The following is a 23,065-nucleotide window of genomic DNA, read 5'->3' on the forward strand; positions in this document are numbered from 1 at the left end:
ATTCATAATTTATGATTTTATTGAGATGTATTACGGTTATTTAATAGCCGTTTCCTACGAACACTGTACGTTCAAATCAGTCCAGCACGATTGACATTTTTACACATTCGGTATTTAAAATCCACAATCAATGTTTGATATCGAACTTCAAACGCTCATAAATATTTAATTTGACTTTCTTGTAGACATTTTTTTTTTTTTTTTGATAAAGGTAGACAAATTTATGAAAAATTTTGTATTACATTTTCAAATTATAGATTTAAAAAGAAAAATTGTTATGGTTTTTTAACTCAAAATAATTTGCACATTTTCGTCATTTGTACGTATTTTGTCAAGAGTATATTAAAATAGATTAATATAGAATTTTCCAGAAAATAATAATTAAAATTGTATTTAAAATTTTTAAAATTTATTGAACCACCTGTTACTTGAAAAACAATTGCGTGTCACGCTGTCCTTTTCCCTGACCCATCCCAATGTTTACGAAATATAATAGTATACCTCTATATAATAATACCCTTTTTAGTATAGTGTCCGTCTCCTAATTACGTAACCAAGAAATTGTGTTTGTTTTAATTTATTCTGTAGTCTGTAGATATAGGTAAAAAAAAAAAGAACACAGGGGAACTCATTCTGCTGGTTTTGAAAATACCAATGGATGTGTTAAATTTGAATTAAATAATAGATTATTGTTTACGAAATTTATTCTGAGCAAAAGAGATCCATTTCTAAGGATAGTGTACTAGGGTACCTTACATTATATTTATATTATTAATAGTATTTTCTTAATTCAGTGGGTTTGTCAAATTATTACCAAAAATATCGCATAATATAATATTTATAGGTCAATACTGACCTTAAATAATGTGGTAATAGGTTCGTGAAAAATTAGTTTAAATACGCATGAATTATTTTAAAATTTTTAATGTGTACAGAAAACTATAACATAAGCAATATTGGGGATTGTTCCAAGTTTCTACGAATTACTATTAATATTTTTTGAAAAAATAACTAAAATCTGTTGAAGAAAAATTGTTATTTCACGTTTTAATATCAAATGTCGACTATAGTAGCTGGTAGTATTATACAGACTAGATGGTATAAGATGAGTTTCAATTTGAACGGAAGACTTGTATGTCAGACGCGGGCGGTTGAACGTTGGGGAAACGTATCAATGTATCCTTGCAATATTATTTTTCTTCTGAAGAAATTTATTTTGCCTACTAGATATACGGTAAATTTGGCAAATTGTAGAATGTTTGCTTACGTAAATCAAATTGCGAGTCTGATACAACTTTTTTTTCTTCAACAATATTTAGGAGTTTTTAATAAGACTTTTTACGTTTAGTTCTTTAGTTGGGAAACTTAAAAATAATATAATTAGTCTGTATATTTAATTTACAGATTGCATTTTATATAGTGTTTATTAATGTCGTCTAAATTATATTAACATTAATTATTTAATTATTGTTATTCTCCTAATTTTATTTATCTCTATTATTCATTCAACACATAAAACCAATTATAATCTATTATTTTCAATGCTGACATTAATTTTCATCTATCACATCTTATTATTTATTTTTATTTTAATGGGATTGGAATAGCAAAAACAAATCTTTAACATTAAGTTACTCAATACAATATATCATCCGTTACTCGTTAGTAGTTTTTCCACGGTTCAACTCGAAAAATTTATGTAAAAACAATATTATGGCACCTCGCGAACGATCGAAGTTGTGCAGTCGTAAAAAGTATTTTAGAAATAGTATTTCTATTTACATTCGTGTTCAATCCCGAAGAATTCGAGGTCTGTTTTTAATTATAATTTACGTAATTTAATAATATTTTTCCTATTTAGGTACAGGCTCAAGCCAAGATGGTGAGGAAGATGTATGGGGTCTTTGGGGACAAGTCGTTAATGACTGGGATAATTACAACAAGAAAAAAAACGCATACCTCAAAGAATTAGTTAGAAAAGGAGTGCCACACCATTTCCGAGGAATTGTGTGGCAATTGTTATGTGGCGCTAATGATTCACCAATCAGAAAACAATATCCAGAATACATCAAAGCCACATCAGCGTGTGAAAAAGTAATCATACAGTTTATTTAGATTACATATTATTTATTTAAGTTAAAACAATTGACCAACCATAATATTATGGTTTAGGTCATCCGAAGGGATATTGCGCGTACCTATCCTGAACATGATTTCTTCAAAGAAAAAGATGGGCTTGGGCAAGAAAGCCTGTTCAATGTCATGAAAGCTTATTCGTTACATGATCGTGAGGTGGGCTACTGTCAAGGTTCAGGATTTATAGTAGGGTTATTATTAATGCAAATGCCTGAGGAAGAAGCGTTTGCTGTTTTTGTAAAGATAATGCAAGATTATAAAATGCGAGACATGTTCAAACCAACCATGGCTGAACTTGGTCTGTGCATGTATCAATTAGAAAATTTGGTCCAGGTATAGTATATTTTTAAATAAATTATACAATTACAAAAAATATATATACATTAATAAGTGTGTATGTTGCTAGTATTTATGCTTATAAATTAGTATACTTTTAATTTTTTACAGGATCACATTCCAGAACTTTTTGTACATTTCCAATCCCAAAGCTTCCATACTAGTATGTACGCAAGTAGTTGGTTTCTGACATTATTCACCACTGCACTTGCATTACCTACTGCTTGCAGGTATCTAATTTGTTGAATAGATTTACACACAATGTTATAGTCTATAGATGTACAATATTGTAATTTTCGCTTATAAAATTTTTTTTATAGGATTATTGATGTTTTTCTATCTGAAGGAATAGAAATAATATTTAAAGTGGCCTTAGCATTGCTTCAATTAGGTAAAGATGATCTCTTGTGTTTAGATATGGAAGGAATGCTTAGAGTGAGTAACTTGTACTATATCATTTATAATAACTATAATAAACTCTATTCAATATATTTTCTTTTTTTTAGTTTTTCCAGAAAGAATTACCTTCCCGTGCTAATTCTGATGCTGATGGTCTGATGGCACAAGCTCTTATCATTAAATATAATGTTAAACGCATGAAAAAATTAGAAAAAGAATATACAGCCTTTAAGAGTAAAGAACAGGAAGAAATGGTTGAACTCAAGGTGCCCAGATTAATATGTAGAATTTTGTTAAGACTTCACATGCCTTGTAAAGTTTGCACACGCTAGCTTACCAATATACTATTAAAATTGTAAAATTTTAGAACAAGAAACAAATCCATTTATTTAAAATATCCCTGTGATTTCAAAAATGTATACTTTAAAACTGTAACTTAATTTATTATCTAAATATAAAATTTATTGTATTGCTTTTAATTTTAGTAATTTTTATACTACTTCCTTGCTCTATCGCTTGCATTTATTTTTTAACAAAAAAATTGTCTGTTTATTAATAATATTATTTAAATAACTATTTATTTACTACATTTGTTCCCATAATAGAAACTTCGAACTGAAAATCGCTTGCTAAGACAAAAAGTTGAACTTCTTGAAGCTGAGTCTAGTGAACTTGCCGGTCTATTAGTAAGGGGCCAAGTATCCCGTGCTGAAGAAGAGGAAACAACATTTATTGTACAGCGAGAATTAACAGCTCTAAGACATACACATTTAGAGACAACTCATGCTCTAGAAAATGCTTTGGACGAAATTAAACAAATGTCATTTTTGATAACAGAAAACGTAAGTTGATATTTTTAATAGACATTTTGTTAAATTCAGTTGTAAATTAAATCAATTATTCTTCAGCACAACTCTTGTCAATCATCTCTGGATGAGCTTTCAATTAAACAAGAACAATTATCACTTAAAGAAGAAATGATCAGTGATCTTCAAGAAGAATTGGTCAAAGTTAGATTAAGAGATGCTGAAAACGAGGCTGCAATACGTGATCTTAAGGATAAAATCGGGGAGTTAGAACATGTAAGTACACAAAAACAATTTCTGTGTGTGAAACTGAACAAATTCCAATCAAATATTTTATAGGACAAGAAAACTCTTCGAGAATCAGTTGTGGACAATTCAGTTGCACATCTTCAAGAAGAATTGATTGCTGTAAAATTGAGAGAAGCAGAAGCCAACCTATCTTTAAAAGATCTCAGACAACGAGTTAATGAAATCAACTCGCAATGGCAAAGGCATTTGCAAGATAAAAAAAGGATCGACCCACCGCCTGCACCCGATTCAACACCCAAAAAAATTGGTAACCTATTAAACTGGAACAATGCAGAAACTCAGCGGCTTGAAGAAGAACTTATGACTTCTAAACTTCGAGAAATGGAAACTTTGGCTGAACTTAAAGAACTTAGATTGAAAGTATGTATTTGTTTCATTATGAAATTTGATTATAAATATTATTGTATTATAGACCAGCGTTTCTCAATCGGAGGTCCGCGAGAAGGCATTAGGGGGTTCACGGAAAAAAAAGCGTAATGGCGGAAAAAGTGAAATTTGATATATTTGTTATTGTGATTTGTGAAATATTGTAAATCGGTTTTTCCTAATATATGATATAAGTGTGTATAGGTATAATAAGAGTATAATATGAAATAAATCATTCTAAAAGGCGGCACGTGTGCACTGGATTTTATTTACTTTTATGTGCCTATTAAAAAACAAATTACAATTTTTATCTTATATTCACATAAATCCAACACTGTGAACGGTTTGTATGTTATTGAAATCGATACTAATAAGTAATAACTAGTCAGTCGATTGCTTTAAAAGTGTCCGTGTAACACACATCGTACATAAATATTCATATTCATAAAACTATTTTTTTTTTTTTACAATTGTTAATATTTTCGCAATTTTTACCATGGATCAATGATTAAAAACTGGTACAGTCAATAAATCGATTGAATTAAAACTAAATTTTTAACTTAATATATTTTTTTTATATATAGGTATATAGATACATTGTATGGCACATGCCGATTAAAATTAATAGACATTTCCAAATTTTTCGTTTTACTTATTTAGTTAATTCGTATTTATCTTATGTGAAAATATATGACTAAGTTGACATTTGGGGGTCCGTAAAATAGTGGTGAGAGGTCAAGGGATACGTGAATGAAAAAAGGTTGAGATACGCTGTATAGTAAATTGATTTTATTTCAGATATAAATATTATTTTTTACAAAATTATAAGTATACAATAATTTTCAAAAAAAAATGTTCGAATTTTAATTCATAACAATATATAAATAGGTAAGACTGGATGGTTTATTATAATTACAAATTGCAATTATTTTAATTATTAAGGTCATGGAACTGGAGACACAAGTTCAAGTCAGCGGAAATCAATTGAGAAGGCAAGACGATGATAATAAAGCTGTACGTGAACAGTTAGAATTGGCTGAAACCAAACAAAGAGACATAGTAGCAAAACTCAGAGAACAGCAGAATAAGTATACTGACTTAGAATCCAAAGTATGTTATACATAAAACTAAGTTTTAATTATTCCATACGTTCATATAAATTTAATTTAATTTTATAGATGAAACATGACATGATTTCTTCAAGGATACGAGAAGCTGAGCATGCTCAAATGGTGGCAGAATTAAACCAAAAGATATCAAGATTAGAAGTTAAAGTTAGTGCAAATTTTTGATTGATATAGAACTTTAAAACATTATATACATTAATAAACTATTATTTTTATATTTTAGAATGAAGAAATGGTTACTGAAGGTGAACTTCGAAATAACTCATTAGATGACAGTGATAAAGTTAAAGAACTTCAAGATAAGGTTGCTGATCTCAAAGCAGAAGTAAGTAATAGAGAAAATAAATTTAAAACACTATTTATAATAAACTCATGTGCTTCTTTAACATGCTATAAATATATAAAACAGTACATTAATCTACTGGTGTTTAAATGTTTATTATTTACTAACAATACTTACAATATCATGTTTTAAGAGGTTTGGTGAATGGGCAACATAGAAAATTAACCTGTTTTGAAATTTAAAATTGTGAACATCATATTATATGATCACTTATTGGTCTTCTAATTTTAATAATATTTAATTAACACAGATTGTACGCAACTCCCAGCGATCCAGATATTAAGTTTTATGGTGACGAGATCAAATCAATTTAGACAATTTCCACCAGTTGAATAGTTGTTTATTGAATAAAAACACAAGCTCAAATGTGATAGCTTATCGTACAATAGTCATGTGGCATAAAAGTGCTCAGGACTCAACGGCTTTGACACATCTGAATATGCTGTACTATTACTCCCTTATGTTTGTTGTCCCCCGTATACCCATTTTTCTAGACCAGCGGTCAAACAATTTGTCCAATATTTTCATTACTGTTTTTTTAGGTGTATGTTTTTCATAAATTTGAATACCTACATCATAATTTGCAATATGAGTGGCACTTTAATAATTAACATTGGATAGATCATCCCAGAATTGCAAAAGCAATAATTATAATATCTTTATGATAAACAACTTTTTAATAAAATTCTTAGTAATTAATATAATTGTAATTCAATTATATTTTACAATAACATGTTGTTTTTGGCAAAACCTTGGGGTGTTAATCTAACATTATTTATCGTAAAATAGACATATTTTTAATAAGTTCTGGGACTCCGTGAATTCTTAATAATATGGTTTAGTAAATGATAAAAAGTTTTATAGCTCTTACCTATCTTTGTTTGAAATTAAAATATTAAAAATACCAACAAATTAACCATTTTTAAATGTTTTAAAAGAAAACCATAATTTGCTTTTGTTAAAAAAAATACATAGATTATTAAGTATTATTAAAGTACGATTATATTCAAATTCACACTTACATTATATGATACAGAATAAAACCAATTTATAATAAAATAACAAAAATATTGCATAAGATTATATAATATTATTTTTATTGTCATTGCTTGTTTAATTAATAACACCACTAAACAGCACGCTTATATTAACCAAAAAAAAAAAAAAAATGGTTTCTAGCTGCTCTCACCGACCACACCAGACGTTGAACCATGGAAATGGTTAGGCTGACACAGTGAGTTTGCACGTTTTTATTTATACATTAACATCTCACTTTCATTAATTTGCTTCTATTTTTAAATTAAATGGGTATGTATTTGTAATATTTTTTGTTTAATATATTAAGTTATTTAATTTTTAATGAACCACTTATAATATTATATGTTTTTTTCTTTTTACGAGAACTAAAATACTGATAATGCTTTAACATTTTGTATTTCAAACAATTAAGTGATTTTACAATTAGGTTTGAAATCATAACTTCAATTAACTTTTGATTTTCTAACACTGTTAGAAAACTAAAAGTGACTAACCTTGACGCTAACCTACAAATTAAAAATCTTGTACAAATATGAATACATTTTATGTGGCTCATTTTAGACAAATCACTTCATAATATATAATAAAAGATTATTAAACACATATTAATGTATCAACTAACAATATCATGTACTTAGGTAATGCGACTTGAAGCATGGAAACAACGTTGGGTGAACAACGGCAACACTACCGGCAAGACTGAGAGGTCAGCATCAGTAGATACAACTGAGAGTGAAATGGATGACTCAGCAGATCTGCACTTGCGGTTGTCTAGTTAAACCTATTTCCTATCATTTGTCCCTAATTACAAAGTTATATTATTGACAAAAATACCCCAAGTATATTCTTTTTTTAATTGTTTGATATTTTGTTTCCATTGAAATAATGTTTAAAAAATCTTTTATTTTGTTTTAATGGCCAAATATATTGCCGTCCTTATTATTATATTTTTTAGATTTTGATTTCAAATATTTATTATTTGTTTACTTTTTAAATATTTATTTTAAATTTATTATTTCTAAATTTTATTTTTATTTTAGTTACCGATTTTTTGTACTTATATAATTTTTTTTTCAAATTTTATGAATCGTTAATCTTAATTATTTGAAAATGTAATATCGCACAATCTTAAACGCACAAATTTTTCTAAAACGCTACATTTTTAATGCATGTTTGTATTCATAAATTATTAAGCGTAAGAAACCTCTATAAAATCAAATTTAAAAACTTACTACAGTTGAATAATTACTGAAGCACAATACAATAAGTAGTTTTATATTATCCAAGAAACTACGAAAGACATTATCATACATCATAATTTTAATTTTGTTTGTCTTTTCAAATATATTTAAAAAATGATTAACGATTCAATATCAACTTTTACTGATTAAAAATCCTATTAGAAAACTTTATTATAATATTGTGATCGTAATATGTAACATTATAATGGGTTGCATAAATAATAAATTTTGAAACATTTAACAAATCGTTTATGGTTTTTGAACTTCAAATATTGACCATTGACTGGTTTATTACATTTTAAAAAACTGTTTAGTTTAATAAGTTGTTATGCAATCCAGAATAAATGATTAATATTATTTGTACTATACATTTTCAATAATTGAAAATTAGAAAATTTAATTTATAATTTAGTGTGTAATCGTGTAAGCACTTGAATAGCATTGTATCTATATTCATTATGTTTAATTTATTTAAAAAAAAAATTAAATGTTGTTCTGGCTGACCTCAGACATTTCCTTTTAAAAATTGGGGACATAATTTAAGCAATAATAATTATAATTATCATTCTTAATAATAATTAATTAACATTTTTTTTTTTTTTAAATATAATATTTATACTTGTGACTATTATAAACAATTATTTTATTATTTTCCACCAATATAAACATATATGATATATTTATCAATATTAATAATTACATAATATGATTGTGTATTTATGAATTCAAAATATGTTTTTCATGTATACACAATGTTGTTTTGAGACTATATTATGTATATTGTATGTCCTACATAATAACCTAAATTAATTAAAATGAGTGATAAATGTAGGAATAGCATTGATTGATTCTTTTATCAATATTTATTTAGTTGGTACTTGTATTATGTAGCTGTGAACGAAATGTTTTTATGTATTCGTAACTTTGTTTACTTTGTTATAAATATAATATTTATAATCGGCAGCAATGAAACTGGCTCATTTAAAATACAATTTATAATTGAAATTATAAAAAAAAATTGCTTAGTATTGTTTCTTAAATTATTTGATTCCATATTTCCATATACAGTGCATTCCGCTTAATGTGTGGACATGTTGGGAATAACTCATTTGCCCACATCAAGCAGTTGGTCGATATTAGTTATTCAGCATACATTGGAATTGGGACCGGACCATTTTGCCCATATTAACCTGTGCCCAAATTAGGCGGAATCCACTGTATATATATACCACACATAGTACATACTCATAAAATAATCTAATGTCATACAATCATCACAAGTTTTTTAATATTGAAAGTGTCTTTACTGGGTAGCTTCTTTTATCAAATCCTCATGTTTTTTTCTATTAATTAGAAATATGCTTGTGTCAACTGACACAGATTGTGTATAACGTATTTAAAATAAAAATGTAAAAAAGCATTAAAATGTAATTCTAACTGAAGAATTCATAAATAATATTTATTTCTGCTTCAGTTAGAAAGATGATTTTTTGTTGTCAAAAAGCAGTTTTGAGCAACTGTTCTGTTAATAATTCAAAATGAATTAAATCTAAATTGAACCGTTTGTGTGGACTCCCCCTGTAATTTTTTAATAGCTAATCCTGTACGCCATAGTCTATAAAAAATTAAATGCCTGTGAATTTACTACTTCTCAAACTCAGTTAAATGTAATTTGCATAGATTTTTAACTCAGTTATTTAGGATGATTTGACCAAATGTATAAAATACAAGTCTAAAATGATATACAATCATATTAATAACTATTTTATTTTCTGTAACCAATGGCGACGCTATACAAACAAACTATATTCGTTATTCATAAGACTACAAATCCAAAATGAGGGACTTCTCTTTAAAATGCAAAATTTTTTTAATTTACTTCAAACTTCAAAGTGCACATCCTGAGGTGTAGGATTACCTATAATAATATATTATGTAAGTACTAGGTAGGTACTAATTTTCAGAACCATTATTGCGATAGACTTGGCTGTGGGTCGCTTACACACACACATACATTGACTCTCATTAGTATAGATTGACAGATAAATAATGATTTTGACTATTTTTTCACGATTTCAATTTTTGACCTTTTTTTATTTTAATCATTGCGCCTAGCACAAAGAATCATCATAAGAGACTGATGATGAATTGTATAAAAAATAATGAATTCAATGGTTCATTAAAATCGATTGATCAATAAATCATATTTAAGAAACAATTTATTTACAATATTATATCATTATTATATCCTAACATTTGAGTCGGGAGTAGTATTAAATGCTGAGCTCAGAACTTACCTCGTGCATACATATGAAAAATCAATAATTCAATAATAATTCTCATTTTCCTGGAAAGTATACAATATAGTCTATATTATCTACTATAATATGTCAGATAAGTGTACATTTTATAATTTATTACATAATATAATAAATTAATATATTATTATAATACCTATGGCTAATATCTATGGCTATATCAAACTGATATGAAAGTATGAAACCTTTTGAGCTTTTTTATTCCCTGAAAACACATAAGCGATTGTAAACCCAATTACTACCTTGTAGGTAGGTACTAAAATAATTATATAATTAATATACTAAATAATAAACAGTATTTTTCAATGATTTTTAGTTTTCTGCTGAATTATGAGTAAAAGTGTTACAAAGTTACCTAAACAATAAACGGAAGGTCCACTGTTTAATGCTCTGTATAACGATAATAAATTAAATGTCTACTCAAAGTAAAAAAAGCACAGACGAAAAATGCTTTAAAATGATTACCTAGTTAGGTACAAATTCAAACCTCAAGCTATAATAATTAATAACAATGTGAATATTCGTGAAAAATTATATTCTCATTTCGGAAAAATTCGTAAGTCATCAGAATAGCTAGTATAATAGATATAATATTAGGCACCTATCTAATTTTTACACTCAGGTGTACACTTGAGCTTACACTTTTTTAAGCCAACACTAACAAGACTTGGAGCTTTCAAAACAAAAGTAAAATTCATAAAAATTTAAGAAAATCAATAGGGTGTGGGCATGTAAATTAATGTTCTGCATTTTACTCGGACTTGGACACGGTTAGCTTATGGTCAAATTGGGGCGCGTGTTTTCCAAGGCCGGTTGAGATAAATATCTACTCTGCATTTCAACTTTCAATTATTAAATATTATTTTTTTTACGACGCAAATTATATGTAGGATTCGAACTATTTATATTTATTAAATTTAACGCAGTGTTCGGGGGTTTATTTTTTGGTTGACGTTTTCCAAAATCCCGCGAAAAACGCACAAAGGTTCTTTATATTATAATAACGGGGCACTACGATTCCTAATTGGAAACAATTTTCATCATTATTCCGATTGTTCCCTTTATATAGGTACCTACTACATAAAACTTTGATTGCAAACATAACAACTACCTACGTGTCTTCGAAACTTATTGGCGCTTTTGCAGGTAGGTAGGTGCTTATACTGCAGGCTACAAGCAGCTATGTAATCAATTGAAGAAAACATATAAATTATAATAGAGAAGCCATATTAAGGTTTCTAGCTATAATGTAAAGTGTAAACATTAAAAATTACGAATAACGAGTAGGTGCACGCTATTGTCACGAAAATTAATATGACCTCTCCCAGTTCAAAGATATCACAATATAATTTATCACATTGTACAAAATATGCATAATATAACTTAAAAATTGTGACTGGATTCTTAATATTTTTCAAATGTCATTGTAATATACAAGAATTTTTACTCAAAATCGATTTTGGTTCTTGGTGTAACAGTAACTCTAAAACAAATAACAGTAGATAAATGACATGCGATTTTCACTGGTTGTTTATAGGTATTAGCATTTTCTACACACGATAAAATTTTCAAAATATTTTGATTTGTTTTGAACTGTTTACGGTTATTTTCAGTTTCAAATTTTTTTAGTTTTTTTTTTTATAAATTATGTTAATAAAATGTTATGTGTTGGGTAAAAAAGCTTGAAAATTTAATACAAGGCTCCTAATGGCTAATATATTGTTACTATGACAGTTGAAAATAATAAATATATATACTTATCTACAATTTATTTTGATAAGCATTTAAAGATCGAGTTTTGCAAAAATACGTAAAAATCACAAGAATGTGCTAATTATTTTGAATCAGAAATTCATAAATAATGTTCTTTTTAAATCTAAGATTTGAAAATTTAATTCAAGATTCTTCATAAGTTTGTTTACCTTTATCAAAAAAAAAAAGTCTACCTGAAAGAAAAATTAATTATTTATGAACGTTTGAAGTTAAAATTTTTACAAGATACTAGATATTCACTCTATTTTTGAAGTAGTGATTTTCTTATTTTGCTGTAATTCAAAAACGAATACCCGTAGATAGGTACTTAAAATTTACATCATTAAATTATAAAATTTTTAAAATAAACGACTTTTATTCAAAAAGTCTCGTTATTTTATTGTCATACCTCGTACGTCTATTTTATCAATTCCTATACTTCGTATATTATAATATACTTGAATATGTTCAAAATATTTTGACTCGTTTTGAGCTGCTAGAGGACATTTAAATTTCGATTTTTGATAACATTTATCAAATTTTTAATTTAAAAATGTTGTAGTTAAAAATGTATAAAATATTTAATTAACTTTTATATCTAAGGATTGAAAATGTAAAATAAGGTTCAATGTAAGTAGGTTATTCTGTAACCAAAAAATCTCAGAAATATAAAACCCTTTTTATTTATAATAATTTTATGTTTAAATTTGGATAAAATTACATATTAAATAACCAAAATAACGATTTATTTTGTTGTAATTTTATAATAATAATTCAACTAACCAGTATTAATAATAAGTAATAACAATACCTAGGTATAAACAATAAACATAAATAATATAAAATACCACACTGACAAACCGTCTCCGCTCAGAATCGTTTTTCGTATACAATGATATTATATATTAATATCATTGAACTCAAATTTAATACCATCCATTATACAGTGACTCACTTGTAACCTACTGTACAGCATAGTAACATACATTTGCCCATCTTTTTTTATTATTGCAGTTAACACTAAACGTGTTTATTAATCTGTTTTGAATATTTAATTTAAAACTATATATTTGTATACCTACACATAATAGTTATTCTATGATAGTTTGAATACATGAAATTAAATTGTTTATAAATGTATTAATATTAGGATGCTATTTGTAGAACTATTCGCTGAAATGTGCATGGGCCATGGAATGATTCGCAATTATTTGTTGTTCTGTATAAACAGTATTACTAAAATTGGACCACACTATGGTATATTATGGTCTGGGTGGAATTGTGAAAACGTACTATTTTCGGAAATATAATTTTCAAAATACCATAAAACAATAACAGCATTTAACCAAAATTGTGACTACTTAGAGATTGTGAGTTATATCAAACGATATAATTTTGGAAAAAAAATAGTTTGGTGAAAATGAAAACCAAACCTTTTTTTCATTTTGGCGGAAACGATGATGCGCATGACCTAAATATTATGTTCTGTATAAATAATTCATTTATATAGTTTACTAATAATTATTAGTTTATAATATTATATATTATATCAACAATTATTAATTTGATAATAAATACGGTTTTAAAAAAAAAACTTTATTTATTTATAAAAATCAATTAATTAATTAATATTATTATTGTGAATTATTATGTACTTACAAGTATTACCTATGTATAGAAAATAGAAGAAAAATTAGGGATGCTTTGCCTATTATTATACACATATAGTCTATAAGTATGTTAAAAAATCGTCTTTATAATTTATTATTATTGTCCTAATTTTTGTTTTTAGTATAGGTGGTAATTTACCTGGGTACTTAGTCAATATAAGTTTAGAATTTTAATTTTTTAAACAAACAATAGCTTTTTTTAATTTAGCTTTATAAATTTATAACCTTCATACGTTATACTTACCAGTTACCATAATATTTGTGCAACATATTGTAAAAATATTCAATATACCTTGGCTTCCACAAAAATTTTTTCAGTGAGTCACGGTATATTTTTGTAAGACACTAAATTAAATCTAAATAAAAACAATGAAAATACATCGGTATAGGTACATATTTTAAAACTAATTAGTAAATACAAACGTTTTAACGCAGAAAGAATTATTTAAGTGTTTCAAATATTGTATACGTACTTATATACTACTTATTGTTATAATTACGTGTCATTTAATTAGAAAATATGTGTCAAAAATGTAATCTTAAATTTACCTATATTATTATTCAGTTAGTCAAAATTCAGAATATATGAAGAATTTATGAGATATTTAATACAAAACCTGAATACCTATATTCTATATATTCGTTATTTTTACTCTCGTTAAAAATAAAGTTGTTATTTTATGTCTATGTAGGTAGTACAATATGTGTCAAAAATTTAATTTTAAATTTACCTATATTATTATTCAGTTAGTCAAAATTCAAAATATATGAAGAATTTATGAGATATTTAATACAAAACCTGAATACCTATATTCTATATATTCGTTATTTTTACTCTCGTTAAAATTAAAGTTGTTATTTTATGTCTATGTAGGTAGTAGTAGTAGTAGTAGTAAAAACGAAAACTGGTAACTGAACATTATATTTATATAATATTACCTGTTGTACTTTTCAAATTAGTATAAAGTATCTATCTACCTAATAATAGGTACTGACTATACTGACTACTAATTTTTCAACGGGTTTTTTGAAAAAAAAAAATTCAATTTAATTTTCTTATTGCTTAAATATCTATTATACAAGATTTCTATAGACGTTTTATAAATAATAAATGTACTTAGAATAATTAATGTACTTACAATTATTATTATACGCAATATAATTGACCATACACGTCGTACTACAAATCTGTGTTAAGTAGTTATGTTATAGGTCCATTGTCCTTATATAGAATTAAGATGACAATTGACAATAGAAAATAAATTTTAAGGTTATATCCATAAATGAACCATAGCAGGTGACAGCCGAGTCCGACAGGTGTGTTATAATATACGTATTTTATAGGACGTACATTTCCCCACCCCCACCCATTTGACTTTTTAAACTTTTTCCAACTCCAATATTTAGTGCTCAATTCCTGCCAATTCCTGCCGTAGACCCCGGAATTCCTGCTCAAAAGCCGCCCCCGCAAAAGCCAAAAAACAGTGGGTGGGGGTGGGGAAATGTACGTTTTTATAGGTACTAGGTAGACAGGTAGGTATACTGCAGATTATTTTTCTGGTAGAGACGTACAGTCAGTGTATATTTTATAACTACCTAATATAATTAAATAATTAATATAATTAGTAATAGCAATAATTATTATGTATTTATGTTCACTGCAAAAGTTAACAATATGGTGCCTATATAGGTAGCTATATAGGTAAGCTAATATGGTAAGCTAATACCTATATATAGGTACCTACATAATGTAGGTACGACCAGCGTAAGTCGTTTAGTTTATTGAGTGTAGACAAATATCGTAGGCTATCCTTTTGACACATTATAATATCGCTACGATAGATATTATTTTTTGTTCTTAAATATTTTTTCATATATTATGTTTAAATGTATAACTAATGTATACCGGCTACCTACCGATAATATGAGTTTATCATCATCATCATATTATTATTATATTTTTATATAGTTATATAATCGTCATCGCATGCATGCAAAGGCGCAAGCAGCTGCAATATTCGATTTTTTTTCCCCATTATACACAACAGTCATTATTACAATAACCGTCGTCGTCATCGTAGTCCGCGGCGTATAATACGACTATCAAGGAGGCAGCTGTTTCGTTTCCGTCTCTCGTCCACCAAACGGTTTTAGTCTAGTTCCTGTGTCGGTACCAAACCGTCAACCGCCACTGTATTCGCGCGTAAACCGTTCACATAGCGAATACAATTTTTTTTTTTGCAAACATTTTACCTAAAAAGGATTAAGAATACCAAATTTGAAATATTTTATTTTTATTTTTTGCGGGCTTTTTTTTAATACTAATATCGTAAAATTAAAAAGGTGGTTCGGGGATTTTGGTGCATATAGGTACTACGTACTATGATCGTATCTCATACGGCGTGTATATAGCTGACGATATTATATATTAAAGCTCCAGATATCTATCACGATTGGCGCCGAGTTGGATACTATGTCCTTAAACTGCAATAATAAATTGTTGAGCGGCAAAAAATTCTATTGGTAAGTACAATCGTTTTATGAAAACGTAATAAAAATGTATACTTTATTGGTATTCATATATTATATTACTTATGATATTAGAATTATATTGGTAATAATAATATAATGCGCTTATTGTAAATAAATGAAAAACTCTAAACATGTAATCTGCGATAATATTGTACCAAGAATTTCGTATTTTTTCATGGTCGATTGGCTGAATGTTATTCGTTAGCATTTTAAATAACGGTATAAAATAAAAATATTAAGCAACAATTTATATGAGTATACGACTAAAATGAATTAAATAATAAATATACAATATAAAATATCCATGATACCCACCTTAGTACCTTTAAATAATGCAAAAATAATATAATATAATCATATAATTAAGAATATTGTTTTAATGTGCAAGAATAATATTTCCATATACGAATTACCTACCGTTGATTTGCACGACATCTATTATAATATTATGATTTATACCCAACAATATTGTACAATCACTGAAGTTTGAACATGCCTATATATTTTAATAAAACACAAAGTGTACGTTGCCTATATATCAATATAAATATATGGGAATATTTTATTTACTATAATGTGTACCAATAGCCTAATAATTATTATATTATATTATTATTATTACCTATTGGCTATTAGATATTATATTTATTAAAATATTCTTTTTAAATAAACGCAAAATAACGGGAATGTTGAGTGTTGGTCTCAATTTTATACAACAAACTAATTTGGCACCCAAATTAGTTTATAATATAAAATATGGGTGTAAAAGGTGTGTACCCATCATAAAAACGATATATTACAAAAAAACAATATTGTGAGACATTATAGAGTCTTGGTGTAATGGTGTCTAAAAGACTATAATAAGGCATCAATAGAAAAACAAGGAAAAAAACTTGTTACTATTTTTAACGTAGTTACACTATACATATGTATGACTAGACTACTATTATATATTATATTAGTTATTACTGTACTGCGGAACGCAAATGTTAACAAATAAAATATGCATCAATTGCGAAGCATTGACCTGATTCTCCTGATCGTAAAAAGTATAAAATAACGATAATTATAATAAAACAGCAGTAATTTACATTAAATAATTATAGGAGGTAAAAAACTGTAATTTAAAAACACGATTCTCATAATAATGCATATAGGTTGTTATAGCGGTAGGTAGGTATACATTTTTAAACAAATATTATTGACTACTTAATAATATTATATAAGTTATTCGAATATTATTATTTATTAATTTCAATGACGCTAAATGAAGTAGACCTTGAGAGAATACCCGGTGATGTCAATTAAAAACAATACACAATTATGATACACGTATCTATAATGTATAATATGCATTCTTTGAAAACATATTAATACTAATAATTAGTGAATAGCATATTATAATATATGAATTCAAGTAATTTCCAACAAGTGAATTTTATCTCGTGATTGTCTCGAATAAAAGAAGAATATAATAATATGGGAACTTAGTTTTGAAACGATTTTGTATTTATATTAAACACATTTATAAATTCTCGATAAACATATTATATATGAACACAATATACAAATATGAACATTATTATTTATTACACATCAAGTTCAAATGAATAGTAGGCAATGTAACTATAGTCATTAGTAAATACTAAATACAAATATAGGTAAATGGTGTTCGGCATTTCGACATTTCGACATTAGCCTGCATAGGCTATAATATTATGGTAATTACCATAGGTTGGGGTACTATGTACATCGTATATTATACCATCAAACAAATTTTATTTACAAAATGTAAATACATTAGTGTAATAAATATGTATTATTATTTATTTTATTGCGGTGTACACTTGTACATTAAACTCAAACATGATAATTTTTTATCGTATCAGATAAATGTTATTGTGAGTACATATAAATAGTAAATACATAATACATATATATAGTTAGGTACCCATGGCCGATCCTCCCCTGATTAGGTTTATCTAAAATGACTTAAATATCCAATTTAGTTACGCGTTTAACATACATAATATATTATGTTATAGTATAACAAATAGTATGACGTATATTATAATATTATATGAGTAATATACGATAACAACATTTTTATGGAAATAAATAATAATTGATTAATAATAATTATACATCAATCAATCAATGTGTGTAATATATATTATAATTATTTCCAGATTCCAGGTCATCGCAATAAAGACATAACAGACATTTCATCGTTAAAACGTTTTTGTCATAAGTGGGTGAGTTAAATAAATTATACTGTTTTAATATATAGTCACCATGCTAAACTAATTTACCAATTGTGTGCACTGAATTTAGGAATGACGGAAGGATTTAAATCAAAAGAAATTATTTTACAAGCTCAAAAAAAATTCTTGGGCAAAGTAACCAATAAAAATGTTATAAAATTATTTATACACGAACGCAATGCTAACATTTTGGATAATTTGTATCGACTTGCTAAAATTTACGTGAGTTTATAAATTGTATAATGTATCTTAAATACTAATATAATATTATGATTGTTGAAACGTTAAACCAAAATATTTGTTTTACAACAAACAAAAACTCAGTTGTAAAGTAGGTATAAAATAGTATAAATAAGTAGGTATCTACCATCTACGTAACACTAAACAATTCATAATATTGTTAAAACTGTGTATTTTAATTAGGTTTTTAACATATTATTTTTTTAAATATTATCATCATTATATCCACAGTGTATATTATATGCAATAAATTTAACTGTATACTATTTGAATGCATTAAAGAAATCCATTTATAATAGTTTATTTTTGCCCCCGAGTGGCTCATATTTAAATTTATAATATTATCCAGTTATTTTTCACCACTGCCAATTCTATTTTAAATTGTTTACTTTTAAGTTTACCATACTATATTATGAAATTAATAATATAAATGGGTGTGTAATAAATATTTCAATTTTTTTTTATTCAAGTAGATACCTACATTACAGTTTCTTAATTCTTTTACTACATTGCAGTATGGTATGATTCTACTTTATATAACATAACAAAATATAAAAATTCGCATTTTGTTCGAATTTTTTACGATTTTTACGGTACCATAATAGTTAGCACTTCCAAATTGAATTATTGAACGTGTAAATACTCAAGCCTACCTTGGTATACCCACATGTTTCTGAAATCTAAAATGGTCACCGTTAGGGTCAACAAAATTGAATTAAAAAAAAATACTTAAATTAAATTACATAACGATAAGTACAGACTATAGAAACAGTAAAACAAAAACACAAAAAAACATAATAATTTACTATGGTATATAAATATATGATAAAATATAAAATAACTTTCAAATTCACTCGTTGCTGGAATAATTTAAACGTTGGCCACATTTATATTAAATGAAACAAGATTCATTATTATTTCAATTAGCTCAATTAGAAACAGATCTTCACGTTCAATTTGTATTTAAATTAATTCGATATAACTCAATTCAAAAGTACTCAATATCGTATCTATACTATAAAATAAAATAATAGGTGGTCTGTATGGGTACAAAGTATCGGAAACAATACAATTATACAATACTCAATATAATATACTACCTAATTAAAAACCATTCATACGGATCAATATTCGTTTAGGTAGGTGTTATTTATAATTTACCTACCATTTCAATGTAAATTTCAGGTTTTAACTATAGTAGAATTTACAAAATATATTATATTCTATGTAATTTGAAAGATTAAGATTAATTTAATTTTAATTTTTAATAATTACTAAACTTCTTGACTTTTGTTTTATTTTTTAATTAACTAAACCAGAAAACACTGTACATTTGCATTAATTTTCCTTCGCTAAAACTATTAATAACAACACTGTGGATGACTGATGAGTGATTAAAAAGATATTTAAATATTTTATTTCATATTATATTATAATCAAAATATCGCATATTAGCCCATGTGGTCTACCAATCCGTACAGCCAATCCAACATATGAAGAATTTATTACAATATAATTCTACTTACTATTGTTAATATTTTTCAGACGGGAAATAAGAAAGAATCCGAGAAGTTGACGAAAAATATAATCAAAATAATCGTTAAATTAAGTATTTTATATAGAAATGACCAATTTGACAGTAATGAATTGGAATTAGCAAATAATTTTAAAGATAAATTTAGAGAATTAACTATGATTACAGTAAGTTTTTATGAAATAGAATTCAGTTATGACAAAAATTATTTAATAAATTATTTATTTAAGTGTAGAGAAATACTAAAAGAACTAACCAAAAGACATCTCACAGATAAAACACTGTCCAGAGTAGACAAAATTTTTGATTTTTTTTCAAATTCTGTATTTTTAGATTCAATTTTTATTAATCCTGCAGTTTCCGAATTAACCGAAACCGTGCAAATCTTAATTAACGATTTAAAGGAATTACTGGATAAAGACTTATAGTATAATATAATATAATGTACCTACTATAATTTATTAAAAAATATTTTTATTGCTTCTGTATATATTGTATATATTATAATATGCGATATAGGATACTGCTGGACACTTTATACTATATTCTTGTATAACTTTAATTAATCACTATAGTCTATAGGTAACTATACAAATATTACATATTTTATTTATCTGATGTTATTATACTTAAAATTTCATATCAGATAATCAATTTCAATGTTTCAATGTTTGTAGAGACCAATCATATTATTATAGTAATATACGTACCTACCTATTCCTAATAAGTAATAAGTAATAATTATAATATTATTTATTGATTTGAGCCTGACGCCCGAACAATATTGTTTAAGAAAATTGTATAATTATTTTTTAATAACAACCACTGGTAATATCTATCAGGAACTAAATAGGTAAATAAATATGGTAGCGAAATTTTTTAAAAACACAAAGTAGGTATAGGATCATATAGTATAGAAATTATAATAGATACTATTGAGTATTGACGATTAGTATAAATTAATTAAACTCATACTTTAAGTTACCTACCTAATTTAATTATTATTCTCATTATTTATATATTTTTTTTCCCATTAAAATTTCTCAAATAGTTCGTATTTACGAGAAATATAATGTCTAATATTATTGTAAAATTATCATTACTAAATTGTATACTGTGAATTGCGTACTGTAATATATATATTTATATGTATATTGTAGGTATATAAATCTACTACATTGTTAATAAACGTATACAACAGTGTTTTCACACAATTAATTTTGTATTTATTTTCATCGAAAATTATTTCTATTATTTGAATTTGAATAAAAATCACAACAACAAAAAAGTAATTAGAATATTTATTCAAATGCGTATTTATTAAATGTTAATGTATTTTAATGTCTTATATCCAATGAAAATAACTCGAACTAAGCACAAGGTCGCATTCAGTCGAAATAATTCGTTACCTTAAAAGTTGAATATACTCTTTACTTATCAAATATAAATTATCGTGGTTATGTCACTTATGCAATACAAGATCCCTATAATAATTAGCAGATGTGTAGGCAAGGGGGCTAAGGGGGATATAGCTATAGCCTCACTCCTGTTGACCGTGTTTATTTTTGCCCATATTTTAATATTTATGTTTAAAAAATGATTTTATAAAAAGTGGAAGTGAAGGAAAGTTTAATGGAGAGTTTTTAGTGGAACTTAGCGGGGAGCCCCTACAAAATCCTTAGCTTCACCAATGTCTATAAGTAATTAATAATTATTTATTCATATTATGCAGATTGTAACAAAATTAATTTTGGAGCTTTACGATAAAATCTATAAATCCAAAAACCGTTTTTATTATGTACTTTTTCGGATGTTCCCAAAATTGTTATCCATTCAATGTGATCCCCTGCACGTATGTTCCTGCACAAAATTCAGGTGCTTCGACGAGGATTTAAGACACGCTAGTTGGAGTTTAGAGACTTGGAAGTTACGCAACGGCCATCCTCGACGCAAAGACTGCTGAACAGTTCTGTTTCTAGATTATCTTTAGTGACAATGCAACATTTTACGTAAGCGGAAAGGTCAATAGTAATAAATCTAATAATTTGATGGTTATAGAAAATGAGGTTAGTGGCTGCATTTCAAACTGTCTCTCCCGATATGTTTGGAAGCGTGTGATATGAACTGGAATATCGGTTTGATATTATGACTTGTGAGGGTTACTTGTGGGGGGCACGTTGAACAACTTTAGAGTTTATACGAGTACAATAATTAATAAAAACCGTTTTAAAAATAAATAAACTATTTTAAACTATAAAATGCATTTATGTTTAAAAATAATGTTGGTACATTTTTAAAAATCGTGTTGCGTTTTTATTTTTATTTTTTAAAAATTTGGTTTAAAATATCAAAAACAAAATTTAAATGTATATTTTCAGTTACAAATGGTTTTTTTCACAAATAATAATTATAATATCAATGTTAAGATAATAAGCCGTATTTTCTACATGAATAACAAATACAAAAAACCTATGCAAAATACGTATAATTTAAATACTTATGAGTTATGACCTACTTCATAGTTCATCTCAAATATATTCAAAAAAATGTTCGAATGCCTACATAAAAAGTATTCAAATAGGAACTTATATTCGTACACTTTATAAGACTACGTGATCATGGTAAATATACATTTATACAACATCATATACCTA

At 26.4% G+C, this 23,065-nt stretch overlaps 2 protein-coding genes across 5 annotated transcripts in view; both read left to right on the forward strand.

Moving 5' to 3' along the window:
* Positions 1-7,774, forward strand: part of LOC100169538 (ecotropic viral integration site 5 ortholog) — a 29,015-nt gene extending 21,241 nt beyond the window's left edge. The window contains exons 4-16 of one of the 2 annotated variants that reach the window (XM_008187035.3): positions 1,862-2,094; positions 2,173-2,469; positions 2,584-2,702; positions 2,793-2,907; positions 2,979-3,137; positions 3,477-3,713; positions 3,780-3,953; positions 4,017-4,346; positions 5,295-5,462; positions 5,531-5,626; positions 5,703-5,804; positions 7,002-7,056; positions 7,499-7,637. In XM_008187035.3, coding sequence (XP_008185257.1) covers positions 1,862-2,094; positions 2,173-2,469; positions 2,584-2,702; positions 2,793-2,907; positions 2,979-3,137; positions 3,477-3,713; positions 3,780-3,953; positions 4,017-4,346; positions 5,295-5,462; positions 5,531-5,626; positions 5,703-5,804; positions 7,002-7,052 — 2,081 coding nt within the window. In that variant the 3' untranslated portion in view covers positions 7,053-7,056; positions 7,499-7,637. Of the gene's footprint in view, positions 1-1,861; positions 2,095-2,172; positions 2,470-2,583; positions 2,703-2,792; positions 2,908-2,978; positions 3,138-3,476; positions 3,714-3,779; positions 3,954-4,016; positions 4,347-5,294; positions 5,463-5,530; positions 5,627-5,702; positions 5,805-7,001; positions 7,057-7,498 lie in introns of both variants that reach the window. The other variant, XM_001945981.5, reaches the window with a different exon arrangement.
* Positions 7,775-15,897: 8,123 nt separating this feature from the next.
* The window catches only part of LOC100162664 (tumor necrosis factor alpha-induced protein 8-like protein), a 10,533-nt gene continuing 3,365 nt past the window's right edge, over positions 15,898-23,065 (forward strand). Inside the window, exons 1-4 of one of the 3 annotated variants that reach the window (XM_001945877.5) lie at positions 15,898-16,364; positions 18,563-18,624; positions 18,708-18,859; positions 20,423-21,703. In XM_001945877.5, coding sequence (XP_001945912.1) covers positions 18,710-18,859; positions 20,423-20,839 — 567 coding nt within the window. In that variant the 5' untranslated portion in view covers positions 15,898-16,364; positions 18,563-18,624; positions 18,708-18,709 and the 3' untranslated portion in view covers positions 20,840-21,703. Of the gene's footprint in view, positions 16,365-18,562; positions 18,629-18,707; positions 18,860-20,422; positions 21,704-23,065 lie in introns of those variants that run through there. The other 2 variants (XM_029488280.1, XM_008187030.3) reach the window with 2 other exon arrangements.

The sequence above is a fragment of the Acyrthosiphon pisum genome, chromosome A1 (assembly GCF_005508785.2).
Source record: "Acyrthosiphon pisum isolate AL4f chromosome A1, pea_aphid_22Mar2018_4r6ur, whole genome shotgun sequence".
Classification (NCBI taxonomy): Eukaryota; Metazoa; Arthropoda; class Insecta; order Hemiptera; family Aphididae; genus Acyrthosiphon; species Acyrthosiphon pisum.